This window comes from Acanthisitta chloris, unplaced genomic scaffold (assembly GCF_000695815.1).
Source record: "Acanthisitta chloris isolate BGI_N310 unplaced genomic scaffold, ASM69581v1 scaffold17494, whole genome shotgun sequence".
NCBI lineage: Eukaryota > Metazoa > Chordata > Aves > Passeriformes > Acanthisittidae > Acanthisitta > Acanthisitta chloris.
The window spans coordinates 92,249-115,557 of NW_008671221.1; the positions used below are offsets into that span (position 1 = coordinate 92,249).

The following is a 23,309-nucleotide window of genomic DNA, read 5'->3' on the forward strand; positions in this document are numbered from 1 at the left end:
AATTATTTTGTGTGGTTTTCACTCTGGCTTGTTTGTTCTGTACGCTTCACTGCGTGTCGGGGACAGTCATTTTCATTGATTGCTGAGCTGAACACAGCCTTTCACGTGCTGTGTGGGGAGTTTTGGGGTGCAAATATGTCAATCAAGGAAACTGAAAAGGGAGGCATACTGCAAGCACAAAAAGAAAGGAAAAACGAGATATGAGGGATGTTTTTTTGTTGGACAGTAGCAGTGGAGTTAGTGCGTTAAATTAATAGGCAGTTGTTTTGGTTTGGTTTCTTGTTGGACAGTAGCAGTGGAGTTAGTGCATTAAATTAATAGGCAGTAACTCATATGCTGTATGTCATTATTTGCTCTATAATCACTTTATATTATGTAAAAGCTTGCCATTAGCTGACCTTCAGCCTCTCCAGGGACTGAACAGAGCTATGCCCCTCCTGTACCAATGTCATTTGCAGTTATTGTAAAGTTTGCCTGTTTCTAAAATCACTTTAATTTGGATACATCTGTGAAGTAATAACGATTTGAATAATTATTGTTGCTTTCAAGGACTTAGGAACTGGTTTTCCTCATCTGAATTCTTGGATTTAAGTGTCATGGGAAATTGTGTAGTATTCCGAAACACATTTGTAGTCGCAGCTTGTGCAGATTTATTTCAAGTGCTAGTGTTTTTATAACTTTTGAGAGTTGAGACTGTGGCATTTGAGGTAAGTCTGTAACATAAATAACTTAAAACCTGAGCACTTTCAGTTTGTGCTATAAACCAATCACCATTCCTTAGTCAATGTTAGTGTGTTCCAGGGTTTGCTGCAGTGAAGCTGAGCAGATGAAAAAAGACAGTAGGACATTGAGCTGTTGTAGGTCTGAAAGTGTAACTGAGGTTCTTCCTGTCTCCTAGTTGCTGGAGGGAAGTCATCCATAAATGCTTCTAATTTATCACTGTGGGTACAAGTAAAACGTGTAATTTTTAAATTGCAGGATCACAGTTTGGTGTTAATTCTTTTGCTCAACCTGTTTATTAATGTTTCTAGTTTGCAGATTGGTTTTTCGGGATATGCTTTTTTAACATACAATTTCAAAAATTACTATCTTTTTCACTCCAGACAATTTAGAGGGTTGTTACTGCTAAACCTTCCTGTGCTTTGTTTATTGCCTTGTTTTAAATTTACATTGCCAAATTTTGATGGTACAAATGCTGCCTTAACAGAACTGTTAGTGACTGTTGGAAAAGCACAATGCAGCACACGCAGTTGTGTTCGCACAAAGCAAAGAATAAACCTCTGTCTGTGAGTGTTCATTGATTTCAATAGGCTTTTCAGTAGCTCTGCATATTACAATTCTTAGCACCTAGAGTACATTCATATTCATTACGACAGTACAGTTCAGCCCCTGCTCATGATTTTTTTTCTTTTCCATTCCCTCTTCTACCAGAGCATGAACTAGAGAGATTTTTCTAGCACTAGTAATGTATTCTAGAAGATGTTACAGCTCTTTTCTCAAAATGATTGAAAATGCATCTTTTGGCTTCTTCCATCTTGTAAGAAATATGTTAAATACTAGAGATCCCTAAAGCTTTCTGGAATCTTTCATGATGACCCTTGTGGCTATTGAGACTGAGAGGTGCTGGGCATGTATGGCATGTAATCGTTTGTATGAGCAGTTAGTGGAAGAACTGATTGGTATGTAGCAGTCCCATCTTTTCAAAATATCTATACTTGCTTCTTTATTTGAATGTATGGAGGATGGGGGTTTGGTTCTTTGCATGCTACACAGCTGTTTGAAATGCTTTTTTTTGATTGCTTGTAATTTGACTTTTTATTTGAACACTCGTTTAAACCAAATGGCTTTCAGTAGTCTGCCCATATTTTATTGTCGTTGTCTGTCTCTTGAGTTCAGACTTACTGATATAAGTGTGGGTTTCACATATGCATATCAATAAAAATACTCTACTTGAAAGTAATACTATGATACTATGATACAGGAAATTATGATTTCCTGTTTCTTTCACTCACAACAAATCTATGATGGCTTTTACCTTTATCTCTAATGTTCAGTTAACATCCCTAAAAAATGAAACAAGCTTTTCTTTATTAAAAAAGTACATTTGATGGTGTGAATTAATTAGACCCTTACGGTTGTTTGAATGACTTCGTGTTTAAGATATGATATCCCAGTAATGAGAAGCTCAGAGAGCTATTTGGTTTGAACAAATGCAAATAAAAAAAAGAAATCAAACTATCAATGCATTTAATATGTTAATATATGACATATTACCTTTGTAGATGAACCGACTAGTCCTAGTATTGACCATGATATTGCACGTTATTTCTGCATCTGCTTCTCAAGCACCAGCTATAACAACTGTTCCTCCCAGTCCCACATCTCCAATCCCTTTAATTCGGCGACAACTTTCACATGATCATGGTGAGCGTTGATTTCTTTCTTTTTCTCTTGCAACATTTTCCTTTCACACTCTGGAGGACAGGAGTGAAAATTGTGAATTCCATCTTGCTTGAAATAAATTGCAAAAATGTGATTCAGATTTCTGCATACTCAAGAATTTCTGTTTGTTCATAGAATCCATCCGGCCTAGTGTCCTGGAGAGCCAGCCTGCCACAAAAACTGAGAGATCAAAGTCATATGATGAAGGACTGGATGACTACAGAGAAGAGGGAAAATCGTGAGTTCATCAAAAATACCAGTTAATTTGGACATCTTGGGGTGCTTTTTTTTAGTGTGTAAAATCTCATTTTAACACTTGTTTTTCTCCTAACAGATCCATTAAGCATGTATCCAGTTTAAAGGGGATTAAGGTAGGTAAATATGTATATAGCAACTCCTAAACATTACACATGCTGCTGTAATAAGTTTTATGAATTATACAACTCCATTACACAAAGTGATGTGTTAAGCAGACATGAAGTTTATTGGAATTGCTACTCATCAAATTGTTCATGCTGTATGCATCACATAAGTAAACATGGCCTCTTTTTTTCCTAGACTCATCACATGGTCCTTGATTTTCATTTTCCTGAGTCTCTGTAAACAGAGCATATATGTGGTGGGCTTTTGTGAAAACTTACTAATGAGAGTCTAAGGCTCTTGAAGTTTCTCAGACTATTACTGAGATGTGTAATGTCACTACTGCTGTATGGAAACTTTAGAAATTATGTTTTCCTAGGGGGGTGGAAGGGCATTTTTAAAGTGAGAAACCTCTTGAATGTAGAAACTGTAGAGAAATGTGTGTAGAAGCACACTGGGGGGCTCTTTGTGATGTTTTCTCTAGGTCCCAGACAGCCAGAAATCTTCAGAAGACTCTGGTTCCCGAAAAGATTCTTCTTCAGAGGTGTTTGGTGATGCCTCCAAGGAAGGATGGCTCCATTTCCGTCAGCTTGTTACAGACAAAGGAAAGGTACCTGTCACGTTTGTGTTTTTAACCTAGGACAAATACTAAGCTGGTGAAAAACTAAGATAAGAAAGTTGAAGAGTTCCTGGGTTTGCTTTTTTAAAATTTCTTTTCTGCGAGGTGATATGAGCATCAATAAGACTGACGAAATTTTAGACCTATTAGAAAATTGACTTTAGTCAATTCCTCAGCTACTTTTACAGACTGCTTTCTAAATTGTCCTGTCCTAATTTGATATTTCAAAGCTTCTGTGAAGTAAATAAATTTCTAATGACTAATTAAGTAGTAAGTATCAGTCCCTTGGTAGCTGTAGTATGTGGTATTTTTTTACTCTTTGCTAATAATGAAAAAAGCAGTAATTTTTGTGAACGTTGTGGAGTTGAGCTCAAATTAGCAAATGCAGACTAGCACTTAAGGAAAATTGGGAGTCTGAAATTGCAGTGGTGTGAAAATGTGAGTCTGACTTGAAGGAATTTTAAAAGGCATGGGCAAGAGTCCACTAAATATTTCTTACTGTATTTGTATTAGTGCCTCTGAGAAATTGTAGTTGCATTCTGTTTCTTGCTGCTGTCATATGTGACCTCACATGTGATGGGTGGTCAGGGAGGGCAGGTTATTGAGCCATTCACTCCACTAATGGAGAGCAATTAGTGAATCCCACTTTTGTGTAGTCTTCCCTCCAGCTGGTCTTAAGAATGGTATGGATAGGTGGTTAGTCTTTCTATGTCAAAGCTCTGGAGGTAGTTTTTGTAATCCAGAGACATCCTCTGTAACAAATAAGCAATCTAACATTCGTCAATGTTTTTCAGAGAGTTGGTGGGAGCATTCGGCCATGGAAGCAATTGTATGTTGTTCTTCGAGGTCATTCACTTTATTTGTATAAAGATAAAAAGGAACAAGTGACCCTGTCTGAGGAGGAACAACCTATAAGCATCAATGCTTGTTTGATAGACATCTCATACTGTGAAACCAAGAGGAAAAATGTATTTAGACTCACCACATCAGACTGCGAGTATCTGTTTCAAGCTGAGGACAGAGATAATATGTTAGCATGGATTAAAGCAATACAAGACAACAGCAACTTAAATGATGAGGTAATTGTATGGTAATTGTATCATATATAATGTAGAAGCTGTGGTTCTTGTCTGTTAATTAAAAACTGATTGTATTTTCTTGTAATTCATATTTGAACAGAAGATATAATTTGTAATTAACCAATAGACCGAACTGTGTACAGGAACATACAAGAAAATGAGGTGCAAGGCAAGGATACACTTATATTAAACTGATCTGCCCAAAACCCCTAATCTTTTTTGAAAGATAATTGCAGGTTTAGAATCAGTGTGGGTTCTCTTCAGAATTGCATTGCAAAGTGGTGTGTGCTGTAGTGCAGTGTGATGAGTTTCCTCAGTAGTTAAAAAGTGAGACTTTGAAGGAAGTGAAATTTCCTCTCTGATAATTCATTGAAACATCAACACTTTATCTTCAAAGCCAGGCTGGATGAGGCCTAGTGAGGAGGTGTCTCTGCCCATGGCAGGGGGAGTTGGGACTAGATGATCAGTAAGGTACATTCCAATCCCTAGAATTCTGTGATTATGTAAATTAAATTAATGCTAATTTCAAAAGGCAGATATATGCTGTTGTACATAAGGTTTCAATATCTGTCTCAGTATTGTCCTCAGTACATTTTCATTGCAGTGATGAGCAGCAGAGGAATATTTTCATGTCTGTGGTCATGCACATCTGCCCAGATTTGAAATATTACACAGATGGCTAGAAGCACATTTGAATTCATGGCTATTTCAGCTGTATTTGGAGTAGCAATTAGTTACATAAGTACTTTGTGCACATAGGATTGGATTTTTCATAGTAGTAGTGTGTGTGTTGACTTGTGTGTTTTCCATTTAGACTTACTTTAAGAGGATTTAATCAGATTGTATTGCACTGGAAAAAAAGTCTAAATATAGCAGTATTTAATTTGTAATTAGTCGAGCTAGTTTTCCTTGTTGTTTTTAAATGTTCTGTCCTTACTGTTCTCAAGGACTGCCCGTTAGTATGTTTGATTTGTTTGTTGGTTTGGGTTTTTTTTTAAGTGGACCGAAATGTTGATTTTTATATGCAGTTGGTGACTGGAAGTGTTAATCATAGTCTGAAAGGAAAAAATATTCTATTTTAGAAGACTGTAAATTATTTATCAATTCATTTTCTAGGATACTGGTGTTACCAGCAGAGATCTGATCAGTCGAAGAATTAAAGAATACAATACAATGATGAGGTAGGTGAATTATGTGTTACCAGTAGTTTTTGTAGAGATTTCACCTAACTTCTTTTTATATACTGAAGTAATATGTATTGTTCAGTTCTTCAAGCAGTAAAACAGAGCCATCCCCCAAAACACCTCGCCAGAGTCTCAGTATCAGGCAGACTCTACTTGGAACTAAAGCAGAGCAGAGGACTCAGAGTCCACATTCTCCCAAGGATGAGTCTGAAAGGAAGCTTCTCACTAAAGGTCTGTATGTTTTGTCTATTTCTTTAGTTCCTTACTTCTCAGATTCTTGAAGCTTTTTTTTTCAGTCCCCTCTCAGGAGAATTTGAGGGGGGGTGTTCTTCCCCCCCCGCTTCATGTACTGTTAACAACAGTAAAATATAGGTGTTGGGCTGTTTCTGAGCAAACCTTTGCCAAGCTTCAGAAGTAATTTTGTGTGTAATTCATACTTTTGTCTCCAGCTGACTTAGAAGTGACAAGGTAGACTTACGTAGGTATAAACATATGGCTGGTCTGATCAGACTGGATGTTGTATACCAATTCAGGCAACTGGATGAGCAGTCACTTTTGATCAACCACTTTTGAATGATTCAGTCTCAATTTTAAGCTATGGGTGAATTCTGGGTTTTTGTTACCAGCAAATGTTCCATTGCTCCTGCTATGCTACACATTATGTAACTAAATTGCACATGTTATGTAAATGTCAAATCTACTGAAAGAATATTTCCAGAAATAAGAAGCAGGAACTATTTTATTAGGTGACTTTCAGTGCAGGATAAATGGGAATAGCAGTTCACTACAAAAATTGTATAGGAGACATAAATAGAACAACTGAACTTTTGATCTGATTTTTGGATGCTTTGAGTCAGTCGTGTTTGGAATGATTTTGGAGTGCCTAAAATCTGGTAATTTTCAAAAGAGTGAGTAGATCTGCACAAGCATGAGCATGGCTGTAGAGTTTTGTAGGCATTTGGTGCAGTGGTGTGGTTCAGTAGAGACTTACTGTTGCTTTACTAAATGTAGATTTTAATTTTTTTAAAAGTAGTTTATATACCCTTAGTCTTAGAATGATGAAATTCCAGCATACCATCCAGCTACTTGCTTTTCTGAGTCTGGGGTGTGAGTATGTTCAAATTTGTGTTTTGAATCACAGAAGAGTAACAGAAGGTATGTTTAAGAGGCAGTAGTGTTTAGTGAAAGGTAAAAATGCAGCGTCACTTGCTCTTTGCAAATCTGTTCCCTGTATTAATAGTTGGTTTTGTGACTTAAATCTTCTTATTCTTCCTCTTTATTTCCTTTTTTGCACTATCCTAATAACAAACAGATGAGACAAGCCCACCAAAAGACAAGGGGACGTGGAGGAAAGGCATTCCAAGCATTATGAGGAAGACATTTGAAAAGAAGCCATCTGCTGTAGGAACATTTGGTGTTAGACTAGATGACTGCCCCCCAGCTCATACCAACAAAGTATGGCAGCACAGTTTTTCTTTCCATTGGGCTTTTTACAAGAGTGTTTACATTAATTACTTACGTATATAACTCTTCTTTTTTTCTGCAGTATATTCCACTGATTGTTGATATATGCTGCAAACTAGTTGAAGAAAGAGGTCTTGAGTACACCGGTATTTACAGAGTTCCTGGAAATAATGCTGCCATCTCAAGTATGCAAGAAGAGCTCAACAAAGGAATGACTGACATTGATGTTCATGATGATGTAAGTCTTCGATCACACTATTTCCACCTTAAAATCCCCAAAACTTCTGGTTGTGTTGCGATTATAGAAATGTAAAGCAACTCTGACCTTCTCTTTTAAATCATTAGAAATGGCGTGACCTGAATGTGATAAGCAGTTTGCTGAAATCCTTCTTCCGAAAGCTCCCGGAACCACTTTTTACCAACGGTATGTTGTTTTCATTGTGGTTTTGTCTTTAGGAATTGCTGTCGAACAGTTGTCTTAAAACATTCAGGTGATTTGCGTGAAAATCCTGTGGAATCATCCTAACTCTGCAATAAATGTCCTCTTTCTTAAAGAGCATGGAGTCATGGTGATCATAGAGCTTAAGAGGGAGAGCTGTAAATAGAATCTCTGTTGGTGAAGTCATTAAGAATATGCAAAAAAAGAAAAGTAAAATTTTGAATTTTACTGCTGTAATACTGTATGAAAGTTGGTTTGCTTTTTTCCCTAATGCCATCTTATTATATTGTATACAATATAATGGGCTAATTTATGACTTCCAAAGGTTGTTCTTGTACATATATATTACATATGTGTATATATGTGATATATATACTCATGGGGAGGGGGCTGGGAGGTTGGGGTGTATATACATATATATATATATGATGAATTTCTGCTTTTTTTGACAGACAAATATGCGGATTTTATAGATGCCAATAGAAAAGAAGATCCTGTTGAGCGTCTGAAAACACTGAAGAGACTGGTAAACTGAAATCAGTTGTGTTGTGGGAGCATTACAAAATTAGCATTAAATGTTTAATGTTCTGAATCGTGATTGTTTGTTCCAGATTCATGATTTACCTGAACATCATTATGAGACTCTCAAGTTTCTTTCTGCGCACCTGAAGACAGTAGCAGAGAACTCGGAAAAGAACAAGGTATCAGAAGCAAAAATCTAATATAATACAGTTTGCTTTGTTTCATTAAGTATTTTTTTAATGCAGGACTCTTTCTAATTAAGGTGGTAATTTATTATTGTAGTTGAAATTAAGACTTGTGCTACATTGAGAAGATTTTTGGATTAGGCTAAGTACTCCTGCAGAATATGCACCTGTTTTGTGTGCATGAAGTTTATTAAAACTGATACTAATTCTTGTGGGAATAACTGCTTACGTCCTAAATTTATCCCAAGTCTGGAGATTTCATTTGATCCTATCTAGACAACAGTAAGAGTGTGCCTGGGCAGGGCACAGGTGAATGAACCTGTTGACAGGTTGTCAAATCAGCTTTGTGTGGAGCCTGACTCTCCTGGACACTTGAGGAATTTTTAAAACTAGAAGTTGCTGTAGTTACTTGACTGTTTGATGACCCCATAGATCCTGTTTTGGCTGGTTTTAAGAAAGAAAATTCATGCTGTAAAGGGGGTAATTCCACCTACAGGGTCTTTTTCCACCACTAAGAATAACCTTGTCATTTCCATTGGATGGGGAAGAGATAGTTGGTGTTAAGTGCTTCTGTGCATGCTATAATCCTACAGTAAATAATAGTATCCCCTTCTTGTAGCTCTTGGATGCAGGAATGGTAGCTGAATGCAAAGCTGTCCACAATATGGATGTGTTTATGGACATTTATATCAGGGCAGGTAACATTGTGGCTTCTTACTTGGCTGCCAATGTGCAGGGTACAGGAAAAAAATGGTTGTAATTGATGCTATGTAGAAGAGCCTGTGGACAACTTTAAAATAATGTAAAAGATGAGAATAATTTGAAAGATTAGTTCAGATGAATATGGTAGGTTCCAACATCAGTTCTGCAAATAATACTTCTCAGGTAAATATGAAAGAACATTATCTCTGTGTGTTGAAAAGAAAAAAATCATTAAATTCTAAACTTCAGTGGAATTACATCTGTCATTGTAAGGAAACTGTAGTAAATGTAATTTTTAAGCGTAGTGCCTAAAGCAAGTTTTTTTATCATTTTATGGCTTTGGCATGCTGTATAAATGTTGCTAAGTACTGTTAATATTATAGATTATGTAAGGCTAGGTGAGGGAGGCAATGTTAAAATGGTATGACTTGTCAAAAGACACAGTCTAAGTCAAAGGGAGCACTGGGGGCTTGTGTCATGTTTGCAACTTACTTTCTGGTAAGCACAATGACTTTGCCTCCTGTATATTATTGGTCTATACCACAATGGTAGTCAGTCAGAGAAGTAAACCAAACTAGAAGGTAAGTATTCTGCTGCTGCTGCTTTGTTGAAATTACTTGTGGAAGATATAACATTGATTATATACTTAATTTACTTTTAATGTGGTGGCATGATCACATAACTCCAAGTCTGTCTCATTAACAGATGTGTTGGGTCTGTGTTGCTGCTGCTGCCTCCAAAGTTGGTGCAAATTGAATGAGCTCTTTGTCAGTAGATGTTATACAGTATTTGATAACCAGCTTAATTTTTCTGTGTCAAGTAAATATTTTCAGGAGAAAAACCTGGGGAGCTTTACCAGTGCCTCTGTATAAACCAAAAAAATTCTAAAACGTGTGTTTCTAAACATCAGTGTTTCTATATGGGAAGAAAAAGTTAAAGAATATATCTGAGTTACTGAGTTTTCTGTGCTTGTGGAACCATTTGCTTGCAGTAGGTTAAGTAAAGTTGAATTCTGTATTGCAGAAATGTTGGATGCATTTGTTGCAGCTGCATATGGGAGAGTTGTGGTGTAGTGTAACATCCTACTGGAGTCAGTGATGTTTTTAAAAAACTTTTTTTTTTGGGTCCTTATTTGAAATGGTTCTCTCATATATTAATAGTATTATATTAACGTACTTAGCCCATATTATTGTATTTTCTCACTGTAAATGTGTGATGTGGAAATATTTCGTTTCTTAGATGGAACCAAGAAACCTGGCAATAGTGTTTGGTCCAACACTCGTGAGGACATCTGATGATAATATGACACATATGGTTACGCACATGCCAGACCAATATAAAATTGTAGAAACGCTCATCCAAAAAGTAAGTGGTTGCATTTCATTACTTAAAAAATAAGACTGTACACAGATCAGCAGCTTTTCCCTCACTGGGCCAGTTTTGGTTTGGTATTTACGCATCAAACTCTTAGTCATTGTCCAGTTGTGATTGTGCCACATTTGGGTTTTGTATTTCCTGTGGGGTTTTTCACCTTTTTTATTTTAAATTGTAGCATGACTGGTTTTTCACAGAAGATGATGCTGAAGAACCTCTTGTAAGTATTGTAGCATAAATACTTGTGTTCTGATTACCTTAGTTTAGAATCTGCTTCTGCTGCCTCTAGAACGTCTGTGTATTTCTTCCTGCAGCACTGTATGGTTTGCTCTTCAGAAGCACTTTTTTAGCTCTCCAGTCCTTGTAGTAATGAATTTTATTTTTTCTTTAAAAAGCAAGCCATGCATTTGTTTTAAAAGCATAAAGGAAAATAGGACACGCTTTCCTCGTGTTCTTCAGGTGAATAATGCAGTTTTCTAAATGCTGTTGAATCGTAACGAACTGTTTGTGAAACGATGATGAAGAGATCTTTGTTTATTAACTATAGACAGCAGTTCAGGAGGAAAACACTGTAGAATCTCAGCCAGTGCCAAACATAGATCATTTACTCACCAACATTGGAAGAACGGGAGTATCTCCTGGAGACGTATCAGGTAACTCTTGCCTGGACAGTGTTAATCCATAGACTAGAATAACTTACTCTGTTAACTCACTGGAACTCTCTCTTCCTGTTTTCTTTGACTAATAAATTGTTTTCCTCTTTTCTGAAAGATCATTAACACTTCTTAAAGACTTTAATTGTTGATAATCATGCATGACATAATTTGGAAAACTCTTCTGTCTAACAGGAATTTAATCATTAAAAGATGAGGCTTGCACATACTATTTTATTATTCACAGTAACCCATGCAATCATCATCGTGAGGTGAAGCAGATACGCTGCTATAAAGTGGTTTGTTGTGATGGCAGAAAGACTGATCTTCAGTGGTGTTCTAATATTGCTCCTTCCCAATATTAGGAATGCAAAAGATTGAGTTATGTTTTCTTGTCAAGTGATGGACACTTTAATAAACATGTTGCAGTATGTCTATACTAAAGCTGATTTCCTTCTGTTTATAAATGCCATCCTCTTTTGTGGCTAAGGACAAGCATAACAGGCTCTTTTTTGGTGACTTTTTTCCCTCCTCCCTTCACTATACTATTGCACTAACCCAGCATGTTGTATCCCACAAATGTTATCCCTTCGTCTCTTAGCTTTTGTTTCAGTTTTCAAAGGGTCGTTCAGCACTTACTGAAACAGTCACTTTGTCCTGATGTTGTACAGGCGAAGTGGGAGGAGTCTATCACACGGTGATGTCATTAGTGGATTCTGTGATGTCACTGATGGACAGCTGGAACTGTAGGAAGAAGGAGGACTGTTGCCCACACTGTAGCTGCCTTGTCTGCAGAAACCCCCGTTTCTTGTAAATGGAAAAAACCCAAGTTGATCTGTGCTGTAAATTTTCTTTTAAGAGTATTTTAAACAGATCAATGCTACTTTTTAAAAGTTTTTCTGCTGTTTCTTGTTATCTCTGAAGCAGACCCTGAGGAGAAATAGCATGGTATGGTCTACCAGTCTTTCTAGTCATAAAGCATTAGCCATGTGTCAAAAAGGGGTGTGGCAGGGGGCTCAGCTCTTTCTTCTGAGGGAGAAAGTCCCTAAAGCTGGAACACATCCAAGTTCATATTTTTTTTTTTAGTCATTGTGCTAGCCCCTTCCTACCCCCTTTATAATTGTATAATCTTGGGTTTTGCAAGACGGTAAAACTATGGTGTCCATTTTTCATTTCATAAAAGCGCTTGTTATGGGAAAGTACAAAACTGGTAGCTGCTGAAATCTAGCTAATTTAAAAAGAAAATTTTACCTACATGTAGTAAGAGGTGGAGAGAGATTGGGGTTTTTACACACAAAATATAACTGGATTCCTATAAAAACTCACCAAAAGAATATGACTACAAGAACCATGATTTGTAGCTAGGGAGCCAGCTGTACTAAGACACCCAATTTTGCTTTGTGTATCCTGAATCTCAGGAGAGGGCACAGTGCCATCCTGAAAAGGTCTCTCAGCTGCGGTTTTGCAGGGGCATCGAATAAACATTAGTATTTCTGGTTTTTATTTAGAAGAACAGGGCTCCTTTGCCATTCCTATCATTGAGCTGGTTCTGCCTACAATTCACAGCATCCTTTCATGGCGGTGGCTTTCTGTGGTGCAGCTTGCATCTTTGTGAGCTCTGACTATTCACTCTGTTCTGGTTTTTATTTGCTTCACATCTTGTTCTGTGCTTGTCTCTTTCATAAGTCCAGCATTGTCTGTAGCAACAACAAAAATATTGCACAGAACTGAGCAGAATTTTTTGTTCTCGTTTTTCCACAGATTCAGCTACTAGTGACTCAGCAAAATCTAAGGTAAATCCTTTTGTGATATGATGTAGTTATAAACTTCTGAAATCTCTTCAATATTTGCTTGCTGTATTAAATCACTTATATGCAGGTGTTCTATAGAGCTTATGCAGAATTTCTTGAATAAGTGGTAATACTGGTTTCTCATAACATGTTTTTGAAGTGTGTTACATTGAGAAAGTATCACTTATGTGCACTTAGCACCATCTGCCAGAGCAGTCAGTTGCACACATAAACAGCTTTATTCCAAACTCTCACACCTGTGAGCACTTACCTCCTTTTTTGCATCTCATTTAGTTTTTGGCATGCTGCTCACTCAGACAGTGGTTTTGTTTCCCTATTTCACTGAGAAAAGTATGCTTAGGATTTAGCCTTTTCTTCTTTAAAGGTAATAGATCCTCTTACAGGAAGGCAGAGGTTGTGGTTAAAGGTTGCTCTGCAAAATCTCCCTAGGATGTATTGCCATGCCTTGGTGTGAAGGATGTGCAGAGGTCACCCATCCTGCTGGGGACAGTAGCTAATGCAAGAGAGTTGCTGTGGTCTCTTGGAACAGGGTAGGCCCAGGCACCCAGGGGTCCATTGCCAGTCAGTTTTGGATTGACACTTGCCTGCTGGCACAGCAGTTCAGAGGGATTCCCTGCTGTCCAGAGGGTTCTCTGTCTGTGCTGCCTGTGAGCAGTCATTGTGCAGCAGGCCAGGCACTCACTGTAGGATAGTCACTGTTCAGGCTGCTCAGCTGCTTGTTTCCCTTGTGTGCTCCCAGCAAGAATTGATGCCTATCTTTTGCCCACCCTGTCCTGATCTCTACGTAAGCATTAAGAGTGTGGGATAGTCTCTTTTTGTAATAGAGGAGGTTCTGGATAACCATGAAGATGTTTGTTATTGCTGGCTGGGTAGAAGTTTCTCCCAACTCTTCCCTGCCCATATTCATGTTAACATATTAGTGTGCCTTCTCTTGAGGCAGTCATGGTCAATATAGCCACTGTTTGACCTTGGCCTGGGAAGTTACATAGTGGCAGTTTTCACCATTGGCAGAACTGCCTTCATTTCTGAGGAGATAGTGAATAGGAATTTCCACCAAGAGAAAGTTGTGTGACCATAAATATTAAATGTGCTGTTTCTGTTCAGTGCTTTGCTTTATGTGGTCAGTGGGTTGATGCTACAATAGTTGGCATCCTGCAAAGTTTCACTGTCACATGGGGCTGTGATTCCTTGCTTATGGAGCAGAGAAGGACCTTGTTGGACAACAGCTGAATAGTAGTTAGATGATACACAGTGTGCATTAACTTTTCCTTTATCTTTAAGCTTATTCTGGAATCTTTAGATGGTTCTTTAAGTAATCGTGTCCCATCTTTTTCACTCAGGCTGTTACTGTGAGGATAGTTCTTCCCCCAGGTTTTCCTCTCCCTCTCTGCAGTGCTGCATAGTAACAAGTGATTGGGATTTTGAAGACCTGTAGAGCATAGCCCCTCATTGCTGGTTTGAGTCATCCCTCGGGTCAGAGAGAGGGGCCAGACTAGGTATCTGAGTATGGACTGAGGCCCAGGGAGCTGACACCAAAGCTGCTCTTGATGAGCCCTAGACAGGTCAGATTTCAGTCCCACTATGTTAAAGGCCTCTGATAGGAGCAACTGCCCTTTTCAGGAGGTACCATAGATGTATTGTTTTCTCAGATGTCTGCAGTGTGCAAACCATGCTGGTCAGCAGGCAGTGGTCCCTGCCCTAAACCTTCTACTACTTTTGAAGGTAGTTATAGGGCAGTAAATATAAGATACAGAGCTTTGAAATGGTCAGGTGGTAATGTTGTCAGTGTAGTTAAAACAGTTTTTAATTCATAAAATGGAGTAATTTGACTTGTCCCCTTCATTGCTTCTATGGCATTGTAGATTCCTCAGAAATCAGGAAGGAGTTTATTTCTGTTAATTTTCTACACTTTTGTCTAAACTGAAGTTTTGAATAGCATTCATTTTATTGAAAGTAGTGAATTGATGCAGTTTAAAAACTCAGTCTGAAAGGCGAAGGATGAACTGAAAAATAGTTTGAGAAATTAGCTTTCTTGTATAGGTAAGACCTTGAAAGGAGGGATTGAAACACTCTTGGGACTTCATCTGTGGAGCAGTTTCTGTTGCAAATCAGACTTGAAAAGGTTTTCTTACTGTAATGGAGCCTGCTTTATTAGTCAGTCAAAAACTAAATAGCTGTAAACACAAACTGGTCTTTGTTAAGTTGAAGGGATTCAGATAAAAAGTGGAATTCTCAGGATAAAAACAGAATTCCTGGACACAATGTCATTTAGACTACAGAAAGAGCATAGAAATGTTTCCTGAATAAAGACTTTGTACTGTGAATCTCAGGATGTGTTTTTAAACAGTCCCAGGCTGACAAATGTTCCTATGTGGTTTTTAATTATATTTTATATCAATTTAATTATTGTTATATATTTATTATAGTTTCTATTTTTTCTAACAGGGTTCTTGGGGTTCTGGAAAGGATCAGTATAGCAAGGAACTGCTTGTGTCCTCCATTTTTGCAGCAGCTAGTCGCAAGCGGAAAAAAACAAAAGAGAAACCACAACCAAGTAGCTCAGAGGATGAGCTGGATAATGTGTTTTTCAAGAAGGAGCTTGCAGAACAGTCTCGTGGTGACACAACAAAAGAGGACACAGCGAAAGGGGAATATGAAAGAGAGAGAGAGATAGGGAGAAAACAGAGGATGTTTGTCCTGAAGGAAAAAGAGAACAGCAGTAAAAAAGATGTGAATGTTGCAAAGGATGAAAAGAAGTCATTAAAGAAAGAAAGTACATTGTCAGAGGAACCTTCACTGCCTTACCATGAAAAATGTACAAAATCATCAAATCTCAACTGTCTGCAAACCATGCAGAAGAATAACCCAAAAATGCCTATTTCACAATCTTCTTCCCAGGTTGAGGAGACAGTGTCTGACTCGGGCACTATGCTAAGCACTTCCTCCCAGGCTTCCCAGCACAGATACTCATGCAAAAAAGTAGCCAGCCCTGAAAGTAAACACAGTGAGTTTTTAGCAGCTGATGTCAGCTCCATCACCTCAGATTATTCAACTACTTCCTCCACTATGTATCTGACTGGTTTAGATGCCAGTATGCTGAGCCCCGAGGTGCAGTCAGTGACAGAAAGCAAGGGAGAAGATGCCGATGATGAAAGGAGTGAATTGATCAGCGAAGGGCGTCCCATGGAGACGGACAGTGAAAGTGACTTCCCTGTCTTTGCCACCAGTGCTGCTGCTGAAAGGCTGTCCAAGGGAAAAGTTTCAGAAGTGGTAAAGAACAGTAGGAGGAACTCTGAAGAAAGCGAAGTAAGTTGTACCGAGGGAAGTTCCACACCAAAGTTAGAGAGTCGCAGACTTTTTAGCTCACACAAACTTATCGAATGCGACACACTCTCCAGGAGAAAGTCTGCACGGCACAAAACGGACAGCGAGGGTTCAGGGGATGCCAAGAGTGATAAGGATTTGCCTACTGTGACCAAAATGTTTGACATCATGAAAAAAGGAAGATCAACAAGCAGTTTAGCTACGTCGGCCAGAAGTGAGGCTGACAAACAAGAACCAACCTGGAGACTTAAAATTACAGATAGGCTAAAGCTGCGACTCAAATCGTCTGCAGATGACATGTTTGGAGTTGGGAATCAAAAAGCTAACCCTGCAGAGACTGCGAAGAGAAAAAATATCAGGCGAAGGCATACGCTTGGAGGACAGAGGGATTTTGCTGAAATAAGTGTCCTGAATGCTTGGAAAGCTCAAGAGCCAAGTCAGAGTAGAGAGAGAGAATCTGAGCTTTCAGCTGTGACTCGGTTGAAGCCAAAATGCCCAGCACAGGACCTCTCCATCTCGGACTGGCTCGCACGCGAACGTTTACGCACTAGCACAACTGACCTTAATACGGGTGAAACTGGAAAGCCCAGACTTGAGAACACTAGCTTAGCAGATGTATCAAAGGGAGATCTGCCATCATCTGCAGACACGCAGGCAGATGAAGGCAGCTCTTCCAGCAGCTTGACTGTAAGTAATAGAACACCACCTGCGGGACCATTTCAGCCACCAGACCAGGTAAATGGTGAGAATTATCAGAATATGAACAAAACCAACTTCAGCCCAGCAGTTGATGCCCATCCTCATAAACTGTCTGGGACCCAAGTGGTTAGATCTCGGTTCTACCAGTATCTTTGAAATGGGGAGGTATGTCCACTGCAGCAATTCATTAACTTACTGTTACACTTCCCAGTAACTCTGTGTGTGTGCGCGTGTGTGTGCGTGTGTGTGTACATATATATATTTTTTTTTTCCTGTACTGTTGTTGTTCTGCAGCCTTCATTTGGGCTGGTTTCATCAATATGCTCTGTGGAACGTCTTCACAGTGCATTACCACAGCCAGAAGAACACTAAAGTTAAAGTATATATATATATATTTTAAGAAAAAGTATATTTGATGGCTGCATACAAATGTTGAACAAAGCATCTGATGCAACATGCTGTGTAGTGTATACATGGTTTTCTGACTGAGAGTTGGCCTGGCATTAGTATGCAGAAAAATTGTTCTTTTGGTTTAGTCACTAACAAGTGCCTCATCATAAATTCATTTGGTTTGTTAGGGTGCCATATTGTTAAATTAGAGAAACTTATTACAAACAAATGAATGCATTTTACTGTTACTGAGTTTCATTACATTTTACAAATGTTAACACAGGTGGCTACAGAGCTTCCATTCCTTAGGCATTCCAGTAAATATTGGAGTTTTATATTTCCAATTTTAATACAGATTTTCAGTTTTATGTGACTTGAATTTTTAATCTTTCTGTAAAATAAGTAACTTAAATGTATATATTACATGTGTATCTTTTCTTCAGATACCAGATTTGATATAAATGTTGTAACATAGGCGTGTAGATAGTGGATGAAACTGGTTTCTTTTATCGAGAATATAATTCTGCATGAAGACCTAATGAATCCAAACCTGTATCATGCCTGTGTGCATACCCACTTAAACACTGGAAATAAAATTGTTTTGGTGACACTCTGCGTGGTTGGAATTCTTTCTGGTGAACAGTTTTGAAAGGTCGCGTTGCAGTTGGGAGCTGCTCTCGGGATCACAAAACCTGCAGTTGCTCCTGGGTGAAGGACACTTTTCTCTCTGGTTTGTGGGACAGCACCATGATGGTTAGCATGTGAGAGAGATTCAGTGGGTTAAATATTTTCATCTTGATGCATAATTTGATTCTAAGGTGTGTAACAAGGTGGTTTATGTTTAATACGATGGTTTTGTAGCACTGAAAAAAACATGTCCCTAATTGTCCCTAAGAGTGAAGGTCAGTATCTGCCAACCAGAACAATACTGTAGTTGGGGTATTGGATGTTTTATAATTTTATCTACAAAGATGAGTTTCTACCTTATAAACTCTTCTGTGTGTGAAGTCTCTGTCAGTTACATTTTTTCTCTTCTATGTTCTTGCACACCTACTTGAAAACAAAGCAGCTGTTCATCACTTCGGGTTTCCCTGTGTCTTACACTGTTGCTTGGCTTGGCAGAGGATGAAACCTGTATTGATGTGTCTGGTTACTGCAAAGAGAAGGAATTGTGGTACTAGGATGTGTAGGCTGACATGTTTTTAAGCTGACCCCGTTTCTTTCCATGGTGACTGTAACAGGCCCATGCTTTGATCTGCTGTGGTTTTGATCCTTGCGAGAAATCATCAGAAAAATTGGCTGTGAATAAAAGCATTGGATACGACGGTTGAGCTCTGGGAAAGTTCTCCCTGTGTAATTGGGTGCATCTAGTACCAGTTCCCATAAGAATTGGCTGTATTCTTGTGATCTTGCAGTCTGAAATGTCTTTGCCTCCCAGGGCGAACACGAAGTGGGTGCATTAAGAGGGATCCTGTGTGCAGTGTGAGGAAGAACAGGTGTGTTTTGTGAAGTACAGAGTAATTGATGATGATTTTCATTGCAGTCCTAATAGTAAAGTGTATTTAAACAAGGGATTTCAAAATACAGTGCTGTGATGCCTCCGTAATGCTATTCATCAGCAAGTACCTGTTGTCTTTCACTGGAGGTGTATTTTGTCCCATCATTGGTTTCAGAAGCTTGTCAGACTGTGTGTTGAGCATCCATGGTACATCACAGGAGGCTTCTCAGTGAAGCAGTGCACTTATAGAGGTACACTGGGGTCCTGAGGGTCTGCATCTTACTCTGATTTGACAGCCACTTTGATGGATCAGGTCGGTTCTCATTTTTTTGTGTGTTTATAGATAACTTAATAATTTTACTAGGTGCATGACTGCCAACTTGTCTGCTTGAGAACATGGAACTTTTATTGTATTGACTGAAAAAAGAGCACAAGATCTTCTGAAAAATCAGGACCTTAAACCCAAAGCAAACACACAAAACAGGAGTTGCATTGGCTGCCAATGCTGCAGCTACAAGTTCAAGGCCTCATCAGCCTTCATGGTACTATAGCTGCTGCTGCAGTGGCAGTGGTGGAAGGTGCAGGGCAGTTGCAGATGGAGCTTGGACATCAGTCAGGGATATCCATGAGGATGTGAGATGTGATTAAAGCCATTTGGGCCACAAAAAACGTGTGCATCTGGTCCTGGAGGAGGTAACGTGGCAGTCAGTGGGAGGCAGGGAAGCTCTGGTGAAGGCCTTGGCTTGAAGGGGAGGTGCAGGGAGCAATCTGTCAGGTGTGTCAGGGAGAGGAGGTTACTGAGCTCCACCTGCAGAAAGTAGTGTGTGACTGTGTATCTGAGGCTGGAAAAACACTGATGCCTTTTCTGCTCTTTCGTAGGCTGCCAGGATTTGGGGCCACCTTAAATTTCAGCCAGTGTGGCAGCTGAGATGGCAGATGTTTTTGGGAGTCATTGCTGTGCCCTGATCTTAACAGCAACTACCTCAGCCCCTTATCTGTAGTGCTTTTTTATTGCCTTGGTGTTATTCATTTTCCCTTTGTTTCCCTCCCTGCCCCCTCCTTCCTATGGAAGAGAAAGGGTCACAGTCTGATTGACTTAAGAAGGCAAGTGCATGCATGCAAAAAACTGTCCTGAGGTAGATAGTGTTAGTGCCAGTATTTCCTCTGGAAGCTGGATTCAGTGGGATGGACAGCTCCACAGGGTTGCAGAGCAGGTGAGGTTGACAGGGACTTCTGAGAATTGCCTAGTCCACCCCCAGTTCAGTCAGGTGCAGCTAGGGCAGGTTGTTCTGGGCTGGGGCTACAGTTGGGTTATGACCATTGTCAAGGATGAAGACTCCACAACCTCCCTGTGCTACCTGTGCCAGTGTTTGCTTACAGTAAAAAGAGGCATTTTTATGTTTAAGCAGGTTTTCTTAGTATTGCCATTTGTGCCCATTTTTTTTGTATCCTTATTTGTCATTATTGGAAGGATTCAAACTGGCTTGGAAAGTACTTCTGGTCTGAGGACTACTTGTAGCTGCAAGTTGTTAGGGATAGGCCTAAGCTGAGATCTGAAGGGGAAATAATGAAAGTATGAACTGTGTGGGTGGCAATAGTGTTTCTTAAAGATTAGTGGGTTTTACAAATGAAAAAAAAAAAAAAAGTTTTTTTTTACAGATTCAAACAGTAGTTCCTGCCTCAGTGGGGACTGGTAAGTTTAGTCTGAATTGCCTTTTCTGGCGTCTGGTAGCTGGAAGGTGCTATAGGACTGCTTTTTAAGACTTTAAAGGGCCTATTAACCCATTAGTATTGCTAACAGCACTGATAATGTGGAATTAAGATACAACCACAGTTCAGACAGTTTCTTAACTTCTTTTGTGCTGCTGCAGAGCTGAAAGAAATTCCTTTGCTGAGCTGCACATGAGGGTCTCAGGTTCCTGTCTGCAGCATCTGTGGAGAACCTCTGCACTTGGTCTAGGCAGGGTGAAAGGGTTTTAAAATGTAGCCTCATCTGCTACAAAAGGCTGTGATCTTGTTTTCAAGGCCAGGTCCTTAACACTGGTTTCATTTAGGTAGCAATCAATTGTGCCAGCCTACAGAAAGGTGTGGGATGTGTGGCAGGGAGGGAAAATGGCTTAAAACAGACCTGCCATCATGAAGTGATGCACGTACCTGTGGTCATGAGACTGTAAAAATCTGCCTTAACCATCTGCTATCCAAACCCTGAGTTTTCAAGCATGCAGGAAGAGCTGCCTCTTAGTGGGGATCAGATTCATTTTGACTCTACACTCCTAGGCAGAAAGGTCCTGTGCATCCCTCATTTTTTTCTGCTGGATGCATCCTCTTCTGCTCTGCCTTCCCACCTCCATGTCCTGCCCAGTGCAGGGGCTGAGTGCTGTGTCACTTCATTTTCGTGTCCCCCCCATAGAAGGAATCTGCTGGTGCTTGCTCTGCTATGAAGTCCTGGGCTGGCTCCAACTGCAAGAGACAGCAGAAGGTCCTGCTCTCTTTCTAGCTCCTTCAGCCTTGAAAGGGAGTGGTGAGCTGCTTCACTACTGTTTTTTCAGAGCAGTGGGGCTGGGGCTGCTCTGCCAGTGCAGAGCCCCTGCTGGAGTGGTACCTGCCCCATGGCTCTTGTCCCAAACTCCAGCTGCAGCCACCTCTACCAGAGCTGCTCTTCATAACTGGTTTGCAGTGAGAAACAATGCATTTTCATTGGTGGCCTCTGCTGATTTCTTCTGTGCTCAAGGAATTTATTTACAGACATGATGATTTTTCTCAGTACTCTGCCCAGTGTTCAGAAGGATTCCTGGTGCTGAGATACAGCCTGTGCACAATCCTTCCCTGCCTGTGTTTGTGAAAGCCTGGCACCTTTGTTGCTGTATAAGCAGGATGGGGAGGGAAAAAACACCACGTGGAGATGTTTAAGAGGTGTCTGGATCTAGGTGATACGGTTTAGTGCTTTGGGGGTTACAGTAGTAGTGTGTTAGGTGGCCAGTTGCACTTGATAATCTTAAAGGTCTCTTTCAACCTTGATCATTCTATGACTCCTGCTGGTCCCAGCAGCACTGTCTGTGCTGGCTGAGCCTCTTGCTGGTTTCCTGGCAGGATGCTGCACCCCAGCACTGAGCAGGTGCACAGAAAGTGGCAAATGTGCAGGTCATGGTGCAGCTAAGGCCACAGGCAGGTGTTGTTTACTCCCTGATGGCAATTTCCACATTCACCACCACAAGCAATAATTACCTGTGAGTATGGCACTGCCTTACTGCCCAGTGCACTCCAGGGACTGTGCAGGGTGGTTGGTTATTCATACAACTACAATCTGTGTCTAAATTCAGCCAGATATGGGAGAATGTGCAGCTGTAGTCCCTCACCTGAAGGGGCTGTGAGAAGCAGCTGTGGGAGCAGTTCCAGAGCCACTGGGGACTCTCCCCTGCCTCTGTGATGGCTCATGGGAGACAGCTCCCATGCACTTACAGAGCATCAGGTAATAGCAAGTTACTGTTTTTTACTGAGTGTCTGATCCCTGGGGAACACTGGACTAATACTAGAAGAACCAAACCTGCTCTGTTCATCATTTAGCTTGAGCTTACATTTTGGCTGTGTAGGAGTGTGGTACCCAACCTGCTGGTGCTCTGTGTGTGTTTTGGGGGGAGACCTGGTAACAAGCTATGGCATTTGAGCAAAGAAGTCATGTACTCAGTGCATGAGAAAGTAGGAAACAGACCAGGCTTTGCAGCCACCAGTCACTGCTGTTCCATACTGGCTGGGAGAGAACTGGCTTCACTCTGGTGGTTCAGTGTGGGCACTCTGAACTGCACCTTACACTTCAGCTTTGGAGCTACCCAGCTTGTCCTGGGCTTGGCTCAGCCTGACACTGAAGCTCCTGTGTTCTGCATGTGCCTGGGGCTTTGCTGGTGTGCCAGTGCAGGGGATGGTACTGGGCATGAGCTGGCTGGGACTAGCCTGTGTGTTGTGTTTGTGAGGTATGAGATCACATTTACATTCTCTAGTTACTCAGCTGCATGGGATGCAACATCTGAAGGCACAGCCTTGAAATGGCACTTGTAAGAAACTTCCCTTTTCACAAGAAGGAATAAACCAAAAAGTACCTAAAGGTGGTATTCATACATACATTCATACATCAGTCAAAAGTTTTTCTTTCCTTGCTAGTTTTCTAACTTGGAGTTCCAGCAATTAGCTTTTGTCCACATAAATTTGAAAGACCCCATTTTAAAATTAATAATTATGTATGGCTTTAATCTTGGGAAAATAAAATCAGTTTTTCTACTGCTGGTTTAATGCTCTCAAGCAAACAGCTATGAGACCTGCCACAAAGTTACTAGTGACAAAAATACAAATCCATAAGCATGCAGCCCTTTATTTTTGTAAAGATCTTTGCTTATCATAGTTCTGTATATTACATTATGGTGTTATACAAATAAATTTATTTACAAAACCATGAGCTGTGCAAGCTTCTCGCTCTTCTATTTAGCTGATATCCATCTCTTTCAACCTTTCCCCATATATATTTTTAAGCATGCATAAAAATTAACTTTGGTGTGGTAAAACTACTCTATGT

General features: G+C 39.9%; 1 protein-coding gene across 1 annotated transcript in view; it reads left to right on the forward strand.

Moving 5' to 3' along the window:
* Nucleotides 1–17,238, forward strand: part of ARHGAP21 (Rho GTPase activating protein 21) — a 64,130-nt gene extending 46,892 nt beyond the window's left edge. Inside the window, 18 exon segments of the mRNA XM_009074023.1 lie at nt 2,283–2,319; nt 2,321–2,424; nt 2,578–2,680; nt 2,777–2,813; nt 3,287–3,412; nt 4,216–4,500; nt 5,617–5,681; nt 5,767–5,915; nt 6,997–7,139; nt 7,231–7,386; nt 7,494–7,572; nt 8,040–8,113; nt 8,199–8,288; nt 10,236–10,361; nt 10,549–10,590; nt 10,918–11,023; nt 12,785–12,816; nt 15,280–17,238. Coding sequence (XP_009072271.1) covers nt 2,283–2,319; nt 2,321–2,424; nt 2,578–2,680; nt 2,777–2,813; nt 3,287–3,412; nt 4,216–4,500; nt 5,617–5,681; nt 5,767–5,915; nt 6,997–7,139; nt 7,231–7,386; nt 7,494–7,572; nt 8,040–8,113; nt 8,199–8,288; nt 10,236–10,361; nt 10,549–10,590; nt 10,918–11,023; nt 12,785–12,816; nt 15,280–17,013 — 3,488 coding nt within the window. The 3' untranslated portion in view covers nt 17,014–17,238.
* The last annotated feature ends 6,071 nt before the right edge of the window (nt 17,239–23,309 follow it).